Raw genomic sequence first — 23,841 nt, forward strand, 5'->3', positions numbered from 1 at the left:
CCTGCTGACCAGAACGATGGCCATGTCATCACAGAGAGCCAGTTCTACCTTCACGGTAGCCTGCTCCTGGGGACACGCTGTCCTGGGCTGCAGCTCAGAGCGGCCTAGTCAGGAGAGGAGGAAGGGACCCCCCACCCAGGCCTGGGCCACTCCCACTGCAATATGAGAAGCAGTACGGGGCCTACGTGGTGCAAATGCACCAGAAACACCCCACATCTGGTGCTGAGCACTGTTAGGGTGAGGGTGAGGGATGGACAGGCGGGGGCAGACCTCACCCATTGTGAGGTCACCTCTCACCCAGGCAGCTCCTCCCATCTGTGTGCATCTTGTACTGTGGATGGCAGCTACACTCTGGGCCTTCAGCAGTGTCTTCACAGGAGTGCTGGCATCCACCGTTTCCATGGTTACAGGTCACTGAGCGCAAAATGAATCAATACAGACAACACTAAGATTTTCACACCCAGGACAGGGTTTGCTCCAATGGAGCTTGGATTGGCATTCTGCAAGTATTTGAGTACCTAGTGCATGTTAGACCCGTGCATTTAAGACAGAACTCTGGTTCGGACCCTGTCCATGTCTGTGTAAGCAGACAGTTGCAATCCGAATTGTGGAAACGCTAAAGCACAGGCTTAGACAAAGTCATCCAGGAGGAGGGAGATGAGAGAGTGAATGAAAGGGGCGTGGTGAGATTTTCACTAGTTAAGGAGAATTATTTCAAGACATTCTAGACTCCTACTTTTCCCTAGCTAGAGAAGTTTGCTTATTAACACAGCCGTACTCAAGCTTTGAGAAATGCTATAGCACTTTATGTCTAGAATAAACAGACATTTAGTATGTACACTTACGTTAGGATTTCTCTCACCAGATTCCATCTGGATTAGTTAGGAGGGATGGTAATCAGGGAAAATGATGACTCTGCACACAATTAATGAGACGCTAACCAATAATTATGAAGACTATGTGTGAATGCATTGATGACAGGCCAAAAAAATAAAAACCACCACAAAACTATCTACTCATCAAAGTGTCAACGGTTGGTTACCTCTGGCAAAGGAAACGGGAGGGAGAAGACTGTTTACTTCATACACTTTGGAGTGTTCGGATTCTTACAGAGGCCTTGTAATTTTTCTGACAAGAACTGATGACATCTGTGTGATGTGAGAAAGCCACTGTCCTGCCGCGCCAGCTATGTAAAAACCATGTGTGCCCGTGAACGACAGCTGAGAACATGCTAAATCAAAACCATCAGTCCCGTGGTGAGATCCTGGGTCTTTAACTCTTCACATGTTAGAGCAATTTAAGATGTTGAGCAGTGGCATCTTAAAAACCTTTAGCCTTGGGCCGGCAAGTGGCATGGTGGTTAAAGGCGCTGGACTCCCACATGGCCGACCACGGTTCGAGTCTCGGATCTTGTGGCTGGCTTTCTCACTTCCTCTCTCTCTCTGTCTCTCTCTGTCTCTCTCTGATCAAACTGGAAAATAATAATGATAATAATAATAAATAAAGTTAAATAAAATAATAAAAAAAAACCTTTAACCTTTTATAAAAATCTTATAGGGGGAGGCCAACAGGTGGTGTGGTGGTTGGCGTGCTGGACTCCCACATGACTGACTGTAGTTCAAATCCCAAATCTAGAGACTTGTTTTCTTACTTTCTGTCTCTCTCTCTCTGTCTCACTCTGGTGAATATGTGTGCCCTGTAGCAAATTACATAATAATGATGATGATAAATAAAGTTAAATAAATAATTGTTTAAAAAGCTCTGGTAAAAAAAAATCTTATGGGTACCCTGCCACCGCTCTATTTAAAAAAATCTTATGGGTACCCTGCCACCAGCACTCAGCCCCTGTGAAACTCTGAGATGCTGAGAGTTGCTCTTCACAGGAGAGTCCTGAGGAACTTGGGTCCTGCTTTGGGGCCCTGGAGGCAGGATTAGGGGGCTCCACCCTACTCAGCCACTGGAGGCCCTGAGGGATGGCCTCCTTTGAGGGGCCCTAAGAGCCTGTCAGAACCTTTCGTCTATGTGTGACTGTGGCCCTGGCCCTGGTTTGGCTGCGCTGTGCTTTATGATGGAGACAAGGAAGAGAAGTCTCTCACCAGCGAGACCATCTCCTCTCTCTTTCTCTCTTTTAAGGTACCAGGGGAAGGCAGAGAGGCAAAAATGAGACAAGCCCTGGAGGGGCTCAGAGTTGGAGAGACAGACACAAACATACAATTCAACCTCGAGTGTCCTGCTCTAACTGTCCTGCTGAGGAACAGACGAAGAGGTGCTGGAGCCAGATCCCAAATGCGCTGTCTGTGGCCACCTGGGAAGGCCTCTGAGGCAGCACAGCATGGTGACTAAGAGCACGGCTTCATAGTTAGCCACCCCGGGTTTGAATACTCATTTGCTACCTACTCCCTGTATGACCCTGTTGCTACACCTTCTCCACAAGTGTCTCAACTGAAAATGAGGGTGACAATATTGAGCTCATAGGGTGGTGCTTGGGAGAATTACATGCGATATGGCACTTCTGGAGACAAATCTTTGCAAAAGTGCTGCAAGAAAGGTTGCAATCATCCTTATCATAACTAGATAAGGATAAATAGGATATTGAAGGTTGAGCGAGAATTCACCAACCCAGGAAGAGAGGAGGACCTGGGGAAGTCTGAGAGATACCAATGTACATAGGCTGTTTTCCCAAAGGCAAGGAATGTAGTGTTGAGGGAAAGGAGGTGGATGAGGCTTATAAAGGAAACAGGGACCAGACAGCAAAGAGCATCCACACTCTACCCCTGAATTTCATTTCCTCCTGACTGGCTCCTCTGCACATATCATTTCCTCTCCCTTTCCCCATAGGAGACTTCCCTTCTGCAGTGAACTACATACTCATCAGAGCCAGCCACCTCCCCTGGTGCTGCTCCTGTGCCCGTCAGCGGTGTTTCTGATGCTGGGCTGTAGAAGGGTAGGATGGTGGCCAGCCCAAGGGTGTGCTAGTCCATACTTACAGATGCAGTCTCTCTGGTTCTTGGCCAGTTCAAAACCAGGCCTGCACTCACAGGCAACATTGCCCCTTGGGGCCTCCTTGCAGATGTGACTACAGCCGTGATCCTTATTCATGCAGCTCAGACCCTCTGCAAAACAACAGCACAGCAGGTAACAGGCTGTGAGGCCTCAGGTCCAGGGACCTGCAAGGGGCTGGGGTAGAAACATAAACCTGCCCGTCTGGGTTTCCATCAGCCCCAAATTTACAATCAAGCCAGGCCTATGTACAGACATGAAAAATGTCTTACATCACCCAAGGGATAGGATGTATCAACCTTCCTGAAGAGACGGGAGCCTCCCACTAAACAGGACGGCATGGGATCAGAGCCTGCTAACCCCCTGATCTCAGCCATATCTTTCTCCATCAGATGATCAAGAAGGCAAAAAGAAAAGGAGAATCCCACTAAGAAAATTTGCAGCTAGAATGATGAAAAGTCCCAACTTTTTTGCATAGTCATGAACATTCAAAATTGTCAACCTTCCTCCCCGCCCCTCTGCCACACTCTAGGGTGTGACAACTGTGATTTGGCACCACCACATGGACACCTGTCCCAGGACCTCTCTTATGTGACCACTCTCAGGTCCTTGGCCCTCTCCTAAGCAGACTCAGGGCATGTTTCTGATAGCATCACACAACAGCTGGGGAGCAGACACAGAGGGAGCTCACATGGGTGGTCTCCTTTAGCTGTTAGATCATTCATCTTAGGTACCACATCTTGTGGTAGTGGTGGTAGCGAAGGACAAAGGTAGTTATATTCCTGGATGGTTTAATGATCATCTAAACGATGGGGCAATAGCCAGGTAAACACACATGTTTACCAACATGTGGTTTACCAACATCCTGCCTCATCTCAAAGTCACTTCTCCGAGACCTTGCTGTGTGCAAGAAGGGGCTATTACGACACCCAGGACTATCCTCAAGACCTCTGCCCTGTTTGCACTGCATTATTAAGGACCCGTTCACCTGTGGCTTCCTCACCTTTTGTACTGCAACTCGAAAACACATGGCGGATAGAGTCTTGGCTTTCTGCTAACTAGACATTTTCTAATACTAGAAGTAGCTCTGGCTGAAACATGAGTACAAAATGTTCTTAGTCAATTTCTCCAGGATCCAACACTGTTCTTTACTGTAGCCCTAAAATCTTAGGAAAAGGAATGGGGGCCAGCAGGCGGCGTGGTTAAGGTGCTGGATTCCCACATGGCTGACCACAGTTTAAGTCTGAGACCTGGTGGCTTGCTTTCTTGCTTTCTCTCTCTCTTTGTCTCTTTCTCTCTCTCTCTGGGGAGCGCATGAAACCTATAACAAAATTTTAAAATGAGAATGAGAATAAATTTTTTTTTAATCCTTAGCAAATGGGTTTTAATAAAGTCAAAAGTCCCTCTCTCCAGCTGCCCATGCAGAGCCTTCTGTCTGTCCTTAACTGGAAAAATTGTTTTAACACAGACAGGAGCCCTTCCTATTCCAAAGGCAGTGCAAGAGTTAATAAGACTCCCTACTTGCTTGAATCCCTCCAAAAAACACCGTACTTTTTGTCTGGCAGCCGCACGCTGTTTGCACTCCAGCACTATCTGCTGCCTGTGGCCTGTTGCCGGACCATTTGCGCATACCAAGGCACATGTCAATAAACAAAACGGATCTTGCACTGGATCGTGGAAAGCTCCCTCTTTGCTTTGGCTGGTCATTTCTGAAGTTGTTATTTGTTCCCCAGGACGGAGATGGCACAGGAGATGAGAGCTGCCTCCAGAAAAAGTGCCCTATCCTCCAAGGAAGGCCCAGCGAGCGTTTTATCTGACTTTGGATCAGGAGAGCATCTGAGATAACCAGTGACAGAACACTCAGGAATACACCAAACGGAGCTCAGGAGAAGGCAGAAGGAAGACCTGGAAGAGCACTCCCAGCCAGCTCAGCTGCTGCTGCTGCTTTTCCACTGTTTACAAGTCTGGGAAGACATTTGCCGAGTGACCTGGACTGCTTTGGAGCAGTTCCTCTACACAAGAAATATTTCATAACGACGACTGTGTCAGATGCTATCAGGGCTCACATGCAAGTTGCCCTCTGCCGTCACATTGCACCAAGCTAGACCTGAAGTTACCAGGAGGTAAGGGAGGCTTAAGTGGCTCTGGAAATGATGACCCCAGGGCCTATCATAATGTCCTAACACCAACAAAAAGTCTTGCTAAGGGAAGGGAATAGATCTGTTCCAAACTGAGAGACCCAACAATGACACTGTTCTCCCCAGGACTGGCCTGACTGTTCCAGAAAAGAAACAGCCCAAGAAACCCCTGAAAACACCCATTCTGGTGTTCCCCAGGCTCACTGGGTTCCACTGAAGAGTACTTTTGGAAACTGAATTAAAATGTGCCTTGCAAATGGGGCAAGAGACATTACATAAAATGGGAAGCCGGCCCTGCTGAGAGCTCAACCTTCTTCACTACCCAGACACCCTCCCGCCACTCTGGCAAGACACCATTACATATTCTCCGAGCAGATGGGACAGAGGAGCGATGCTCCATTTGAGAGCCTGAGCACCCATGAATAGGAACAAAGGCAGGCTGGGACGATGGGTTTCTCTCCAGCCTAGCCCATTACATGGGTGAAAACACACAGTCTCTTTAACAGAGCCTTGGGGTCTCGAAGGATTCAAAGAAAAATCAAGAGCTTGAGCTTTCTCTCAGAATCAGCTCATGTGACCCCCTACGTTTAAGGATTCTTACTCAACAATTATTAAAAAGAACAACAGTAGCACTACGAAATCTTCACACAGTTCGTGGAAATCTATACTATGAAAAAAGTCTGCATGGATTTCCATTTTCTTTTTTTTTGCACCAAAATAAACTCTTACTTTATTTTTCAATGAACTTTTTAAAGTCCCCTCCTACTAGCTTGCAGTATTACCATCTTTTAACCATTTTTAGGTTACTAACTGTGCACTTTGGAGTCTATTTTAATACAGTTGCTGAGGGTTAATATGCAGGTCGGGGAAGGAATCCCAGAGGAACAGTTGCTCTGTTTGAAGAACTACGCCCTAGGATGGACAGGTTCTCTGTTACAAGTCGCAATAACCCGCTGGTGGACACAGCCAGGACTTTGCCAACCAATCGGGTTAAAAAGCAACAGAAAGTCGCAGGGAGCACTTCCAGACCACAACTCCAATTCTTGGATTTTGATTTTAGTTCCAGACCAATACGTTCATTTTAAATACTCTTCAGGGGATCCAAGAATGTCTGAATTGAAGAAAATTTAGAAAACATGGTTTGCAGTGAGGAGCTGCATTTGTATTTACTTCTGTCATGAGGAGCCTGTGTCTCTAATCAGTCTGGGGGTTGGTGGGAGGTAGAAGAGGGGCTGAGCCAGGACTCTGAAAGTGCAAGGATAAGAATTTCTACAAGCTGCTCTGTGAGTGTGAGATCCATACTGGATGCCCGAGCAAAGGCTTTCACTACAGCTCCCTGGCTAATCACCCCTGGTTAATCACCCCCGGTTGATCAGAAGAACTTCCAACAAGGAGAGACACCATGAGGTTCCGATCACTGCACAATGGGCATCTTTCGTTTGGCTTTTGCTTTTGCTTTTGCTTTTGCTATAGGGTGCTTGTGCTCGTGCTTGCTAGAGAGAGCTAGAGAAAGGGAAAGTGAGAAAGCACCCTCCAGGGGAGGTGGCTACTGCTGCAATCCCTTCTCCATTCTCCTCTCAGGATTTTGACCACGTACCAGCATGATTTTCATGCTGCCAAGTCCTGCCTTGGAACCGCATAACTGGCCCTGTGGAATCCAGCACCTTAACCTCCATGCCACCTGTTGGCCTGGCATCTATTCGTTTTTACCCTTATTTTATTTCTTTCATAATAGTATGAGAAAAAAGAGAGAGAGAGAAAACACCTCTAACAGGGCCTTGACACCATGATGCAGCCCTAGCCTCAACCAGCCTCAGATCATGGTCATGCCCGTGCCTTCACACTCAGGGAGGTCTCCAGGCATGAACTCAGAGCCTTGCTTTGTGGGTCGGCCTCACAGAGCATAGTGTTCTATTGCTATGCCACGGTCTAGCCCCAGAGGCCATCATTCATTCCTACCTCGAGTTCTGACAAGAATTCGGTACACACGAACAATCCAGGGAACACAGCAGGAAAATGAAACCAGGAAACCAATTGCTACCCTGTCAAGGACCACACCTAAGGGGGCCAGCAGGTGGCATGGTGATTAGGGCACTGGACTTCCACATGACCAACTGAGGTTCGAGTCCTGGCTTGCTTTGTTACTTCCCCACTCTCTCTCTCTCTCTCTCTCTCTCTCTGGTACAGTGTATCTGCCCTATAGCAAAAATAAATAAATAAATAAAAGGCCACACCTGGCAATGAGATAAGAGACCCACCTGTGTATGGCCTGTCTCAGACACTGAGAATGAGCAGATTAGGAGGTAATAGCCATCAAACCCACTCCCTGGTTTGTATATCTGACAATGCTTCTCAGTGTCCAAAGAGATATTCTAGTTAGGTATGGAGGATCTTCAAAAAGTTCATGGAAAAACACACATAAGGAAAAAACTGTGCAGGAATTTTTAATTCTTTTGCACCAAAATAAATTCATACTTCAATTCCATCTTTCTCTCAAAATAAGGTATAGGCCCTCTTTCTTGGAAAATGAGACAAAAATCATCTCCCATGAAGAAACCATTGAAAAGTCACTAAAATCATGATTAAAATATAAATCTACAATTTTGTGATCAAACAGCAGAAGAACTTAAAATGACCTCATTCTTGAGTTATGAGAACGAACAAGCAGCACGTACCAAAAGGAATTAATCGTCCAATACTGAGGGCATTTCCCCCTAAAAACAGGCCAACATAACTGTAAGAGGAAGACAGCCACCAAAAATGTGACTCTTTAAGCCAAAGAAAGAGCAGAGAAGAATGAAAAGGATGACATTCAGTTTTAAAAAACTGGCCACATGTACTTAATCCCTCTCCCTTCCAAGAATCCACTAAAATATCAGGAATTTTTAAAAAGGTGTAAATGGAAAGCAAGGAGAATGGAAGGGAGGCCATCAGAAGAGAAGAGTTTTGAGCCGACTTATGGAGGAGTGGTAAACGGGAACGGGGTCAAGAAAGCACAGCACAGAGAGCCTGCGCCAGGCAAGGAGTCTTTCCGAACCCCACAAGCTTGGAGTTAAAAAATGCAAAACACAAAGAAGGGCCAGAGTAGCTTGGGGCTGGAAATGGCAATTCATTGGAAGTCTCTAGGAGAGATCCAGCCCCTTCCCAGCCTCCCAGAGCCAGGAGCAGGCTCATACTCGGGCTGTGGTTTGTAGCACGTTTTTGAAAAACTTGGCGGATATCCATTTTATTTCTCCTGAGACATCGAGTCATGTTTGAAATGTACCGTCTTTAAAGATTAGAATCAGGGAATGTGAACGTTTGAAAGAACCTAAGCACTCGCCCCGTCCAAGACACTTATTTTGCCAGGCGAGGAAGATGAAGTTCAAATAAGTTGCCTACGTTTTCCCAGCAGCAGAGTCTGGACTCATCCCCAGGCCTCCAGACTCTTTGTACCCTGTAAAGAAAGTGTGTGCCGACGTGCACATGGGAGTGACCGCCCCCGCCCACAGCAGGTACCTTCTGAGCGGTGAATGCACGTGTGCTGGTTGTCACTCAGGAAGAAGCCCTCCTTGCAGCGGCACTCATAGCTGCCCATGACATTGACACAGGTGTGCTGGCAGCCGCCATTGTTCTCCAGGCACTCGTCCACATCTGGGGAAGAGAGGGATTCGCTGTTGCTTCTGTGACTGTTTCAAACACCCTGTCCCCAGCCTGACAGCTCAGAAACTCCTGCTAAGCTGAGATGAGGTCCCTCTCTGATCTTTGCATCACAGAAGCCCTCAGAATCAAAGCCAGTGGGGCCTCCAATGACGAACCCAACCCTCACGGTTCTGGAGCTCACTTGGCCAGGCCCTCAACACGGACACCAGATAATCAGTAAATATTTATCGAGCACCTTCTCTTTCTAAGGCACACAGTGCTAGAGCCAGTAGAATACAGATGAGCAAGATAAAATTCCTTTCCTCTGGGAGTACGCCCTGCGGTCGGCAGACAGGAACAGGGAAAAAATAGCACGGGGAAGGGGGGGTCCCACCTCCTTGTGGGATATCAGGATGGGCTTTATGGAAAAGTCAATGAAAGATGGGCCGTTAGATCACTTCAGCTGTACATCAGAGAGGGGGGTGTAGGCGGGAGAAGGTGTGGGCAGTAGCACAGACGCTGGGACCATGGACAGAACGCAGATGCTCATGAGTCATCCAGCTGGGCTGGACCACAGGGACGGGAGGAAAGTCACTGGACAAACAGCTGGGAAGACAGACTGGGGTCACACTGCAGGATCGTGACAGCCGAAGGTCGCTGGGAATCACCAGAGCAGGAGCAGCATGGTCAGACCCCCACTGTGAGGGAAATAAGGCGACAACTGAGAGTAGGACCCAGGGAAGGAGAAGAGCGAGAAGTCGAAGTCGGGCAGTCCGGCCTGACACGTGCACCTGAGGTAGTGATGACTCGGCCTAGTGGGGCGGAGCTGTGACTGGCCTGGGGGAGGCAGCGAGCAAGACAGGAAGACTGCGGTGGACCCCGCTTCTGCAGGTCTGGGAGCCTTTGGGTGGGGACGAGGACAAAGAATTACACCAACAGCTTCAGGAAAAGAAAAATGGGGAAGACCGGCACAGGCTACAGATGTGAGGATGGAGGTCTGGTTGTCCCAGCCCAGCACAGGCAGGCAGATGTCTGAAATGCTGGGATTCTGCACCCGGTCCAGCAGTCAGTGGGAAACCGGGGATGGTGAGCGGGGAAAGACCCTCGTGTTGTAAGCACAGCTTGGAAAGTCATTAACTCGGGGTTGCCTGGTAAAGTGCTGCATGTGGAAGAGCGAGCCAAAGGCGGGAATGTGGGAAGGGAGAGAAAGGAGATAGACAGTGGAAGAATTCTGGACATGCCAGGGGCAGGGAGGACGTAGAGGAGACAGCAGGAGCCCCAGGAGTCCCAGGAGTCCCCCCAACACCCTTACCCTGCCCACTCCTGCAGAAGCCAGCAGAAAGGCAGGGGTGGGGTGCTCCTCTGACCAGCTTCTGCTACACCCCAGAGCAGTCTTAGGCAGCCTCCATTTTACCATGCCCATAGCACCCTGAGCACAGCTACACTAACACTCTACTCACTTGCACTCTCAAAATCCTTTACTTGGGGACCAACAGGTGCAGTGGTGGTAGAGACATTAGACTCCCACATGGCCAACTGTGGTTCGAGTCCCAGTCCCAGTGGCTTATTTTCTCACTTTCCCTCTCTGTCTCACTCTAGGGAGTGCATGTACCCTATAGCAAATTTAAAAATAATAATAATAGGGGTCAGTAAGTGGCATGGTGGTTGGGGCACTGGGCTCCCATATGGCTGACCACTGTTTTGAGTCCCACACTTGGTGGCTTGCTTTCTCACTTTCTGTCTCTCTGTTTCTCTCTAGTGGGTGTGCATACCCTATGGCAAACTTAAAAATAAATAAATCAAATAATTCTTTTTAAAAATAAATAATAATTTTTAAATTAAATGATTATTTTTTTAAATAAAATAAATTTAAAATCCTTTATTTTTCCATTTCTACTGGACTCCAAACTAAAGACAGTTTTGTTTCATTAGCTCAGCCTTGGAACACACAGCTGGTGCTCATTAATTGTTCAAAGTGTGGGGGCTGGTAGGTGGCATGGCGGTGAAGACACTGGACTCTCACGTGGTCAGTGGTGGTTCAAGTCCCGGACCTGGAAACTTACTTTCTCTCTCTCTCTCTGTCTCTCTCTGGTCAAATTAAAAATAATAATAAATACAATCATTTTTTTTAATTGTTCAATTGGACAAAGATGCAGGAGAACACAGCATCACTAGAGCCAAATAGAAGGAGTCTTCCAGAAGAGCCTCAGACACAACAAAGGGGCTTAGGCAGAAGGCTGACAGAAACGCAATTTATTTTTCTCCAGCCCGATTGCTCACATGCCTATCGCTAGCTCCTGGGCATACCCCTAACAAGCAAATTCACGTTTCGATCCCTGTTATCTGGTTTCAAGCTTTAGATCTTAGAGTCATCTGTCCTCCCACGCCACCAGGAGATGCCTGACTAAACTGATGGGACTCCAGCCATTGCCTAAAGCCTAACAAACCTGCCCTTGTCTACACTAAAGGGCGAAAGAAGCACATTCCAGAGGACGAGCCCCGCTGGAACACACCTGGCCTAGGACTGCATGGAGAGGACTCAAGGGGAGGACAGGTATGTTTCCCTGGACACCCAAATAAGGTTTGTGGGGAGCAAAAGCTGCCACACCCTATGCTGAATACACCATTTCTTTTCTCCAAAGCAGTCAGGAATGTGTCGTTAAGCTGGTGATGCAGTCTGATTGACAAGTACAAAAGCGTGTGTGTTCACACATGAACATGTATCACCAGGCTGGTGAGTTTCTCCAGACTAGGCAACAGGGCTTCTCAGCCCTGATGGTTATATCACCGGATTCCCATAGAGTTTACCACGTTTCCAGTCCTACTATGTGGGAGTCCAGTGACATAGCCATTATGCCATCTGCTGGTCCCTGTTATTTGTTTATTTTAATTTGCTACAGGGCGCATGCACTCATCAGAGGGAGAGAGAAAGAGAGAAAGCGAGGGAAGGTGAGAAACCATCCCCCAAGAGGGCTGGCCATCACACAATCCCTTCTCCATTTTCTTCATTGGATTTTGAGCCGTCGTGCACACATACCTGGTGTGTTTTTCTTTTTCTTTCTTTTTTTTTTTTTAAGAGACTTACTTATTTAATTTTATTAATTACTATTTCTTAATTCACCAGAGAGAGAGAGGAAGTGAGAAAGCAAGCCATCAGGCCAGGACTCAAACCATAGTAGGCCACATGGGAGTCCAGCGCCTTAATCACCATGCTACCTGCTGGCCCACGTGGTGTGTTTTACAAGCTGCCAGGTTTAGGACTTGAACCTCATAGTTGGTCATGTGGGTTCCAGTTGCCTTAACCACCACACCACTGGCTGGCCCAGCAGTGTTTTCTTTTGTTTGTTTGTTCTTAATTTTTTTTAAGAGAGATTTTTGCTATATGGTATGTATACTTGCTGGAGAGACAGAGAGACAGAAAGCAAAAAATCACCTCCTAGGGGGAAGGGTCATGCCACAATCTCTTTTCCTCCATTCTGCTCTCAGGATTTGGGGCACACATACACATGTGCCCAGTGTGAGTTTCAAGCCACTGGATCTGGGATTCAAACCACGGCCCACTATGTGGAAGTCCAGCAACATAACCATTACACCATCTGCTGGTCCGAGCAATGGGGTTTTTAAACTTTTCCTTGATTCTAATGTGTAGCCAGGGTTTAGAACTATTTCAATAAAGCCAAACAGCTGTGCTGGGCTCTGAGACTCTGCCTGAATGGATTCAGTGGGGTGGGCTGTGTGGAAGAGCTGCATTTGGTTTTTCAGGATTGCAGGCGTCTAGTACCTTGGAGTATTCTGGGTTTAGTGGGAGGGCTAAGTGGTATTTATATTCTGCATATTCTGGCTAATATATTTGTGGCTTCTGTGTGGTGAGGGGGCTGAGGAGAGGTAAGGGGTCATCCCAGAGAACACAGGAAACTGCCTCTCCTGAGAAGTTTGGGCTCTGAGCTGCTTTCAGGCCATGAAGCGCTGTCACCTTTCACGTCTGCATGGCAGAGACATGTGTTGGGCTGCTCTTCTAAGCAGGCTTCTTTTTTTCTTGTGCCTTTCTTGTAAAGAATCCTTAGCCCCTTCAGATATACTCAGTGGATGCTCAGGATCTCTCTGCAAGGCAGATCTTTCCTCCTGAGTTCACAAAGGGACACCAAGGAGGGGAGGGGAGCTGCTCTGCTGAACTGGCCGGTGTTATCAGCAAGGCAAAGGAAGACTGTGGGCCTCCGGCTTCCTGAGCGGGTCTGTGCTCAGAACCAGCCACGCCATCCTGGGCTAGTTTAGCCTGCTGTTCCCAGGACAGCTCGCACTGTGCCTGGCTGAGCATCTGAGCGCATCAGCAATGAGTGGGGCTGCCATCAGAGATGCATCTTCAATATGCCATTGTTGGCAAATCAAAGGGCACTCTCCTCTGAAAGTGGTCAAACCGACAAACAAAAAAGCCCACACTATATGAATCCCAACTAATTATACATCAACAGTAATTTTACCTTTCTGACTTTTTAATTAACTTCAATCTATTCCTTCTCTCAGGATTCCTCTCAAATGTGTCCTTTTGTGGTACTGGCTGCCCAGAAAGCATACGGACTTCATTCAAGTCTTCCGGTCTTACTGACAGCTACAGGCTGGGACAGCCAAATGGTCTGTGTACTCTGGCCTGACCTCTCACACAGGCCACAAACAGCAAAGGACAGGGTCTGCATCAGGGTGGAGGTCCAGGTGACAGGAAGGTGATCTGAGGGCTGAGTCCCTTCTTTCTCTAGAGTCCCAACACTCGATCCAGTTCTGCCTGTACTTGTGCCTGTGATGCTGATCAAGTGCCATTCCCACTGGACCATACGGGGTATCCGGATAGCTGTCCCCACAGAGCCAGACCCTGGCTCTCACCACCCCTTTACTGGCCGAGTAGACCATGTGAAAGGTCAGCAGGTCAACCATGTGAAGGGCCATCGATGTCAGTCACCTGACGTTTGTGTCTTCCATGAGGTTGTCCTGAACAACAGAGGGACCAGCCTTACAAGGCAAGCCACAAACACCAACCTGCCAGGTGCGCTGCATCCCCTAGCCAACCAGCAACCCCACCCACTCACTTGCTGTTTCTAATTCTGTTTGATTCCTGGCATAAGGAACCAACGTAAACAACACTTTGCAGTCTCTGACTCGGGGACTGAAACTGCAACAGATGTTTGTGTTTTGTGGAATACTAGGATGTTTGCGAAAGGCTTCAGGTTTGGTTTTTCTCTCTCTTTCAAGAAATAAGAGTGGGATCTATCTGGCTGTGATCTAACCATATATTTGGAGCTTCAGGACAGGGGTTTTACCTAATTTCATAATAAAGACATAATATTAAATGGTTATAGGAACCAGCAAGTGGCATGGAGGTCAAGGCAGCTGGATCTACATGGTCAACTCCACAGTTCTAGTCCTAGACCTGGCAACTTGAAAATCACACCGGGTTTATGTGCACAAATCCCAATAGGAAATTGGAGGAGAAAGAACTGCAACACGGTCATTCTCCCTAGGGGGTGATACCTCACTTCCCCTACCTGCCCCCGCCCCCATCTCTCTCCATCAAGTGTAAGCATCCTACAGAAGAAAAAAAATTAGAAATGAGTATAACTCAGGGTCCTGTCAACATAAGACTAAGGATCTTAAAGGTGACAAGTTGATGCTAGAAAACCAATAAATATATCATGACTGTGTCTATCCATCTCCTTTCAGTAATGGAAAACTTCTATTATGAATGATCACATAAAAACAAAAATGCTTTACAGAGGGACCAGCAGGTGACATAATGGTTACATTGCTGGACTCCCACATAGTCAGCCGTGGTTCAAATCCCAGACTCAGTGGCTTAAACCTCACACTGGGTGCATGTGTGTGCGTGCCCAAGATCCCAAGAGGAGAATAGAAGGGATTGCAGCGTATCCATCCCCCACTCCTGGGTGGGGGAAGTTCTCACTTTCTGTCTCTGTCTCTCCGACATGCACACACCCTATAGCAAAAGTCCCACAAAACAAACAAAAAACCACTTAACAGAATTTTCTATCAGAGAATTAAAAATTTCTAAGGAGTCAGAAAACTCAAGTCTCTGGTCATCTTTTTGTCTTTTTTTTTTTTTATCTATAGTTAAATTCTGTATAAAACATAGATCAGGAGCTTAAACTGTGCATTCTAGAGGTGTTTCCTGCATGGTTTGTCCCCACAGTCACTGTCCAAAGGACTCTGGGAAGCTGTAGGAATATGCAGGTGCAGGCGCTGGGCCCAGCTTCATCCTGGGGCAGAGCCCTATGCTTCCCTATGCCACCTGGACAGAGCCCAGGGAGAGTGACCTCCCGGGGTACCCTCATTGGACCATCTTTTTGTCTTAATAAGTAAGTCTTCACCAAAGGAAAGAAAGGGGTGAGGATGCTAGAGGGTAGGTAAAGATGAACTGCCATTTCTAAATGTTCTCCTTACCAAGACAATTATGGCCGTCATGAGCCAACATGAAGCCATCGAAGCAAGTGCAGCGGTAGTTGCCGGGAATATTCAAGCAGTCGTGGACACAGCCTCCATTGAGTTCATTTTCACATTCATCAATGTCTGAGAGAAACAGAAGCAAACAAGACAGGTGCTGTTTCTTTGACATGGAGACATGAGTCTTTACCTTCTAACCAGGCGGCCCATGATTAGGAATCAACCCTGAAGATGCACTCCAACAATGGGATAATAAACATGCACGAAGTTATTCACTGCAGCATTGTTTGTGTTAATAAAACATTGGAGACCATCTAAAGGCCCTTACACAGGTAAACCGTGTCATGAATTATGGTATATCTACTCGATGGAGTACCATACAGCTGCAATAAGGAAAAAAAATAATGAGGAAGATCTTTATGAACTGATTTAGAGTGATTTCTAGGATATGCTATTAAATGAAAAAACTCGAAATACAAAAGTATCTGTAATACATTGTCTTTGCTAAGAAATAAGGGGACATAATTAAAACACAAAATTTCAGCACACTTTTTTGTAGAACTTAAGCTTATCCTAAAATGTATGTAAAAGTTGAAAAACTCGAAATACCTAAAACAATTTTGAAAAAGGAGAACAAATTTGGAGGACTTTAACTCACTATAACTCACTACAGTTACCAAGAAAGTGGGATGTCACATATCAGTGGAACATAACTGCAAATCCGGAAACAAATCTTTATATTTATACTCATCTAATTTTAGACAAAAGCGCTAAGACAATTCATTGGGAGAAATGAATCTTTTCCACAATGATTCTGGATATTTGGATAGCCATATACAAAATAATAAAAAAAAAGATTTTCATCCCTTACTATATACACAGAAGTCAACTCAAAATGGATTAGAGAACTTAATATAAGCTAAACTATAAAGTTTTTAAGAGAAAACATGTGAGAAAAATCCTTGAGACCTATGCTTAGGTAAAATTTTTATATTCTTTTATATAATACCAAACATACAATCCATAAATTTAAAAATTAATAAATTGGGCTTTATCAAAAATTTAAAACTTTTGTACCTCAAAGACAACATTAAGAAAAAGAAGACAAGCCACTGATTGGTAGAAAATATTGGCAAATATAAAGGACTTACAACTATTACAGCTTAATAAGAAGAGAACTCAATTTCAAAATGGGCAAAAGATTTAAAGAGAAATTTAACCAGACGTAATATGCAAATAGCTAGTAAGCGCATGAAATAGTGTTCAACACCATTAGTTATTAAGGAAATGCAAACTAAAACACAATGATAAAACATATACACCATTATTACTAGAATGGTAACAATAAAAAATATGGACCGGAACAAATTTTGACAAGGATGCAGAGAAATGGAAACCCCATTCCCACACATTGATGATGAGAATGCAAAATGGCACAGCCACTTTGGAAAACAGGGTGGGCTTTCTTTTCTTATTCTCTTTTTTAAATGTGTAGGTCAGCATTATTAAATCAATCCTAATGTAGTGTTACTACCATTGAATCATTATCATTCATCTCCATCAGTCTTCTCATCTTATAAAATTAAAACTCTATATCCATTAAACAATAACTCTTCATTCCTCTCTCCTTGCCCTTGGAAACTGCCATTCTACTTCCTTTCACTGTTTTACTACTCTGAGTAAGTATCTCACATAAGTGGAATCATATGATGTTTGTCTTTTTGTGACTGACCTATTTCAGTTAGCATAATGTCCTCAAGGTTCATCTATATTGTAGCATGCGATAGGATTTCTTTCTTTCTTAAGGCTGAATAATACTCTATTGTCTATACATACTATATTTTGATTATCCATTCATCTCTCAGTAGACAATGGGTTTGCTTCCACCTTTTGGCTATTGTGTATAATGCTATGAACACAGGTGTACAAATATCTCTTCATCAACTTGCTTTTAATTCTTTTGATTACATATCCAGAAATGGAATTGTTGGACCATATAGTAATTCTATTTTTTTTTCCATTTTTGAACTACTATACTCTTTTCCATAGTAGCTATGCCACTTTACATTCCTACAAATCATGTGCAAGGGCTCCAATTTTTCTACATCCTTGCTTATACTTATCTTTTCTGTTTGTTTTTTGTTGTTCTTGGTTTTTGTTTGTTCACTTGTTTTAGAGAGATTTTTGCCATAGGGTGCATGCACTCACCAGAAAGGCAAACAGGAAGCAATAAATCACCCCCCAAGGGGGATGGCCACACAATCCCTTCTCCATTCTCCTCTCAGGATCTTGGGTACACACACGCATGTGCCTGGCATGAGTTTTAAGTCACAAAATCCAGAACTTGAACCACAGTTGACTACGTGGGAATCCAGCACATAACCATTATGCCATCTGCTGGTCCCTGTTTGTTTTTTTAATATAAAACATAACTAATGGATGTGATTAGTATCTCAACATAGTTTTGTTTGTTTTTTAGAGAGATTTTTGCTATAGAGCTCCTGCACTTGCCAGAAAGACAGAGAGAAATAGAAACAGGAAGAGAGTAATCATCCCCAGGGGAAATAGCCATGCCACAATCCCTTCTTCTCCATTAGCCTCTCAAGATTTGGGGCACACACGGACTCATGCCCCATGTGAGTTTCAAGTTGCCAGGTCCAGGACTTGAACCTTGGTCAACCATGTGGGAGTCCATTGCTTTAACCACTATACCACCTGCTGGTCCCACAATTTATTAAGAATCGTTGATTTGTACACTTAAAATGGGTGAATTTTATGGTATGTACATAATACCAGTTGTTTAACTTATTGAAAACAATACATTTACTTGCTTATGTGTACAAAAGAAATATAAGAGAGAAAAACCAGAAACTACAGAGATTAGTGACAAAAAGCATGTGAGGAAAGGTGTGGAAAGAAGGAGGCATGAGAATATGGTACTAGGAAGGAACAAGAAGGAAGCAACACTTCTGAGCGTATTTTTTTTTTTTTTTGTAGATTCTTGACTCTTAGAACCATGGTAATGTTTTATATACATGCAATCATACCATCAACCAGGACCCAGGGGTGGAAGGGGGGATGAAAGTTAATAGTGGGATACAAAGAAGAAGAAATGAGCCTGATTATATTATAAATTAATAACACAACCATGTTGAAGGGGATAGGGAAGAAAAGTATTAACCTAAATAACTTTGAAAACAATATGTTAGGGCTGGGAGTGTGGCCTAGTAGTTAAGGGAACTGGATCCCACATGGCTGACTCCAGTTTGACTCCCGGTCCTAGCAACTCAAAAAACATACCAGATGTGAGTGCAGGATGGGGAAATGGAGAAGAAAGGAATGCAGTGTGACTACACCCCATTGGGGGAGCTTTCTCCCTCTTGCTCTCTCTTTTTCTCTCTCTGGTGAGCACATACACCCTTCGGCAATTAAAAAAGAAAAGAAAACAACATCTTGATTGGATGTTTTAAGGCTAAAACCAAGAACAGCTGTATGTTGTACTCTAGTTAGTTCACCTCTCTTCAGGATTATGGGCTGGTAACACTGCCAATACTTTACAGGCATACTAGGATTGAACCAAGAGGTAAATAGATTTCAGTTAATGAGAGCCAGGCTTCTCACCACAGGAAAAAGAAGCTATGAATAAACAAAGGAGTTTAGAATGAATCTTGGGGTATCGTTTAGAATCCAAAGTATCAGCACCATTCATTTTTAATACATACAGATGGATAGATAAAAGGAATGAATTGAGACGCGTGTATGTATATGTGTGAGTTAGTATCTGTACATGTATATCCCACTTCTGCACACTGAGAGTGCCTAGGAGTAATGACATCCCAGTAGATATGAAAACATCAGCCAACCGGCTCTTGGTTTCTATATACCATTTTCCAACAAAAGGATCAAGATCTGGGACCAGCAGTTAGTGTAATGGCTATGTCGCTGGACTCTCATGTAGTCGACCACAGTTCGAGTCCTGGACCCAGTGGCTTAAAACTCATGCTGGGCGCGTGTGCGTGCGTGCCCAAGATCCCGAGAGGAGAATGGATTGCGGCGTGGCCATACCCGCTGGGGGGTGATTTCTCGCTTTCTGTCTCTCTGTCTCTCTGTCTGGCGAGCACACACGCCCTATGGCAAAAACCTCTCAAAAAAATAAATAAATAAAAAGGATCAAGATCTCCTTGGAGAAGTGGTTGACTCCAGGGTCAAGGAGGGGATAATATGATTCTGGAACATCTTGTGATACTAGAAAATTATTAATTTTTCAAATGTCTAAATAGCACATGAGACAATATGAAGGAGTTCCCAATAGCTGAGGCTAGGACTACTTGAGCCAAAAATAAATCATTACAGATATAATAAAAGAAATACCTACACACCCATAGTGGTATAAATAGATACATAAATAAGTGCAGAAATAAACAAATGAGAGGAAAAGGACAGATTTTCCTTACAGAAGAAACCCAACTAAGAGATGCATAAAGAATGAAGGAAATGAATAGTTATCAGTAGGTAATTTTTCACCATTACAATTCTTGCAGGCAAGATCCTCTGGTGAATGGTAACGTCAATGGGCAAAGATTTGAGGAGAAATAAGATACAAGTATAGTCTCAAAGTATCTCCCCCAAGATTTTCACCTATTGCAAAGTGGGGGAGAAGGAACTCTGCACTGCAGAAACCCAGAGAATATGATCTTAACCAGGTGATGAAGGTTCATGAAGGTTCACACACGCACACTCTCTGGCATGAAAAGAAGAAAGAAAAGGAAAAATACCACTTCTTACACAAACACCAACTTTGGATTTATCCTTATTAAACCTGATTATGTTCTTTAAACTGAGAAGTAAGGACCATATAATGATTATTGACCACTGAGAACACTCCTACGGACCTCTGATGAAAGGGAGAGGCAGAAGGCTTGCTTCTGTGCACAAAAGAAAGCTTCTTGAATAATGGCCCAGGGGCAGTCTTCCCTGAACACAGATCCAAACTCACTCATCATAATACCATATGTTATTCCCATTTGCTGTTTATATTTTCTTTTGGCCTTCCCTTCCTTTTTTTTTTTTTTTTTTTGTCTCCCCCTCCTTTTTTTTTTTTTTTTTTTTTTTGGAGGGACTTTTGCTATAGGGCACATGTGCTGGCTGGAAAGACAGAGAGAGACAGAAAGCGAGAAATCACGCCACCCCCCCACCCTGGGTCCAGAACTCAAACCATGGTTGGCTACATGGTAGTCTAGCCATTACGCCAACTGCTAGTCCCTTCCCTTCCTTTTTATTTTTTAAAAATTATTTATTTAACTTTATTCATTCATTTATTTTAATTTGACCACAAAGAGACACACACAGAGAGAGAGAGTGGAAGTGAAAAAGCAAGCCACCAGGTCTGGGACTCGAACCGTGGTCGGCCACATGGGAATGTCCAGCGCCTTAACCACTATGCCATCTGCTTGTCCTCACCTTCCCTTCCTTTTTAAACAGTTCATTTTTTAAAATCCCAGCTTGTCTCAGCTGTGCTAAGACAAGGAGATGGAGACCGTGAGTGTCAGGTCATTGCTGCAACACTATGAAGGTGTCTTGACAGTCACCTTCCAATCTGGTCATCTACACATTCAGCACCTAGATATTTCTTTCATGGGTTTAACTATTTGTTGGAAAAGACCCTGTGTCAAGGTGTTAGTGACTGAGCCCACCATGCAGTCACTTGTTCAAAAACAAGGACATTTGAGTGTCTACCACGTACCTGCCAGGCACTGCCGGACCTATGCACTGTTCCAAAACCAAGGCTCCACTACTCAAAGGCCACATGACAGACTGGTTAGGAACTCAGTACAAACACGGGAGGTAGGCCATTAGATGGTAGCAAAATAAGTGTTTATGATAAGTTTTCTTCCTTATCTAAAGAAGTTAAAAAGTGCTTGGAAAGGACTTTCTTACTCATTAGGTAGGTTTAGGTCCTGCAAGTACTCAGAGGATCAATTCTCACCAGAGTTAATCCAAGCTAGAAAGAGTTTGAAGCCCCTGGAGTGAGAGAGACCACCAACGTGCTTGTTAAGGTAGGTCCAAAGACGATGTCAGAATTGCAGGGATGAGTTCGATGGCCCTCATCAATTTTCACCTTCTTCCTGCCCAGGATGACTATAAATAGTAGGATTTCTCACCCAATCAAAGAAAGCCAGTAGGAGGCTGAGTAGAGATGAGAGAAAAGGGGCTGGGGCGAAGCTGGGAGGGAGACCTGCTTTCTCTCACCTGCAGGCCAAGTTTGATCATGGCCACCAGCCACGTACCTCCTGGGCCTTAGTCTTCACCACCATCTGTAAAATGTGGGATGGGATGGGCCCAGAGCTCCCTGAAGAAACACACCAGCTCCAACAGGCCAGGATTTTCATCCCCAGAAACAACCTCTTCCTATGAATGGCAGCCAGTTCTGAACCTCGGAGTTCATGATGTTTTTGCCCAGGACATCAAACAGCAGAGTCCAGACTTCAAGCTCCAGAACTGGAGCTCTAAAGGGCGAAGATATCTCTGGGTATGCATCTTTCCAGCATGATCTTGTAGCTCCAAAAGAGGCAGGCCCTTAGTGTAGCTCTAGAGCTGGGCAGGATGGCGCCTGGATGTAGCAGGTGTGGTTTTCCTTAATTTTTTTTATTATTTTTTAAGAGAGTTTTATTATTTTTAGAATTTTTTTGTGGTTTTTGTTTTTTGTTTGTTTTTTGCTATTAGGCATGTGCACTCACCAGAGAGAAAGAGAGACAGAGAGAAAAAGTGAGGACTCACCCCTCCCCTAGGGGTGATGGTTATGCTGTAATCCCTTCTCCATTCTCCTCTCAGGATTTTGGGCACACACACACACTCACCCCCGGTGTGAGTTTCAAGCCACGAAGTCTGGGACTTGAACCACAGTTGCCCACATGGGAGTCCAGCACCCAAACCACTTTCCTAACCAGTGTGGCTATTTACTTTCTGCCCCTAAACGGAGTGGACCCAAAGGATGCTGCGGCATCTCTTTTCCTCTCCAGAAGTTAGATGGAAGGCTATTTCAGAACCAGATAAAACTGTACTATCCACTCTGGGGAAGACCTGATGTTCCCAGTTAGTTCAAGATCTCACATGCATTTCAGAAAGTAGGTGATGTGCTTGGGAGCGGGGAGTGACGGAGGGGGGCAGAACTCTGACCAATGTGAGTGGCCTCTACAAGAGCCAAGGAAGAACGGACTCCCCACGCCCACTCTCCATGGTCCCCAGGTCACTTACCCTGGCACTGCCTGCCCTCCCCTTGGTAGCCAGGTTTGCAGGAGCACTTGTAGGAAGTCGGCGTGTTCTGACACAGGGCATCAGCATGGCAGTCATCCAACCCTTGGGCACACTCGTCCACATCTGCAAAAGAGCACAGCAAGCACCTGGTATGGTGTCCCTGCCTTGGGTGGTCCAGCCTGGACCTCTCCGCAATGTCACCTCCCAACAGCACACCCACTTCACTCCTCACACATCAGATCTGCTTGGGAACCCAGATGAACCATACCATGTCCAAGCCACTGGAATTACCCTTACTGTTGCCTGCTAGCCTCCAGAACTCAGCTCAGATCCACCTCCTCCAGGAAGGCTGCCAGGACTCTCAGTGTTTTCCTCCTTTCAAAGCACCTATCATGCAGAGTTGTCACTGCGTATTCCTGCCTGTCTCTCCGCTAGCCTGTGACCCTGATGCCAAGCCAGCCCAGTGCCTGGGCATGAGTATGTAATAGTGAACATCTGCTAAAGGAAGGAAGAACCAGGCTGGCAGCAAGTTCTGGTAGCGGAGCAGCTGTCAGCTCTCTCAGGGTTTGGGAAAGCTTGGAAGGAAGGAAGCTTGCCCTGGGCTCTAAGCATATGCCATTTGAGCTCTCAGAGGATGCAAACGAGAATGAGCTCCCACTACCCCTCTCTCCCACCCGTCTACAGTCTCAACCTGGAAACCAGCCCTGGCACAGTATTTCCCTGGGTTGACACCGCTCCAGGACGTTAATTAAAAGCAAAGAGTTTTGAAAGTACAATACTCTCAGCCCAGTTAGAGCAGAATGCCCAGGGTTCTCATCTCCAGTTGCCCAAAACCTAGGCTTGGTGCTGCTTGAAGTATTCCCGATCCTTAAACAGCGTCCCTCCAGCCGACCCTGAGGCTGGCAGAAAACTTCCTGGCCCCAAAAGAAAGAAGAGGCCAAGCGGCCCGGCCCCACAGACGCATCCCGGCCCGGGCCCTCAGTTTCCCCATTCACACAACAGGAGCTGCCGGGTGCCGAGGTCCCAGGAACCTCCTCCCTGCTCAACTAGCAACAAGCGACAGTCTGACCAGCAGGCATTCTCGGGGACCCTGGCGGCGGGACCCGGCGAGAACTGTCATCAGCTTCGGGTCCGAGGCCAGGCCGCGGGACTCCGGCCCTGGGCCTCTGGCCCTAGCGAGGTTGGCGCCTTGGCCTGGCGGGCGGGTGAGGGCCCCAGAAGCTGGGGCCACGCGGAGCTCCAGCTGCCAAGCTCCGGCCCCGCCCTCCCGGCCCGGGACCTCGGCGAAGGGACCCAGGACAGCTTCCCCGCGCCCACGCCGCTGCGTCCCGCCAGGTGCGCCCCCGCGGCCGGACACTCACCCTCCGGCGGCCCCGCGGAG

The 23,841-nt window shown here is 45.9% G+C and overlaps 1 protein-coding gene, 1 long non-coding RNA gene and 1 other non-coding gene across 10 annotated transcripts in view; 1 reads left to right on the forward strand and 2 right to left on the reverse strand.

Moving 5' to 3' along the window:
- Positions 1-23,841, reverse strand: part of SCUBE2 (signal peptide, CUB domain and EGF like domain containing 2) — a 91,464-nt gene that overhangs the window by 57,273 nt on the left and 10,350 nt on the right. For all 8 annotated transcript variants that reach the window (XR_001369383.2, XM_027766104.1, XM_014581896.2 and 5 more), the window contains exons 3-7: positions 22,461-22,583; positions 15,207-15,332; positions 8,637-8,771; positions 2,988-3,113; positions 298-414 (exon numbers count right to left, since the gene is read on the reverse strand). Coding sequence is in view for 7 of the 8 variants with exons in the window: in XM_027766104.1 (XP_027621905.1) it covers positions 298-414; positions 2,988-3,113; positions 8,637-8,771; positions 15,207-15,332; positions 22,461-22,583 (627 nt within the window). In the remaining variant the exon portion in view is untranslated. The remainder of the gene's footprint in view (positions 1-297; positions 415-2,987; positions 3,114-8,636; positions 8,772-15,206; positions 15,333-22,460; positions 22,584-23,841) is intronic.
- LOC102497088 (uncharacterized) lies at positions 342-2,335 on the forward strand. Its single transcript, XR_336671.2, has 3 exons — positions 342-410; positions 1,137-1,256; positions 2,134-2,335. It is a non-coding gene; the product is annotated as an uncharacterized LOC102497088 (long non-coding RNA).
- On the reverse strand, positions 14,926-15,093 carry LOC114004992 (small nucleolar RNA SNORA73 family). Its single transcript, XR_003546933.1, has one exon. It is a non-coding gene; the product is annotated as a small nucleolar RNA SNORA73 family (small nucleolar RNA).

Source organism: Tupaia chinensis, unplaced genomic scaffold, assembly GCF_000334495.1.
Source record: "Tupaia chinensis unplaced genomic scaffold, TupChi_1.0 Scaffold141165_1, whole genome shotgun sequence".
NCBI classification, from domain to species: domain Eukaryota; kingdom Metazoa; phylum Chordata; class Mammalia; order Scandentia; family Tupaiidae; genus Tupaia; species Tupaia belangeri.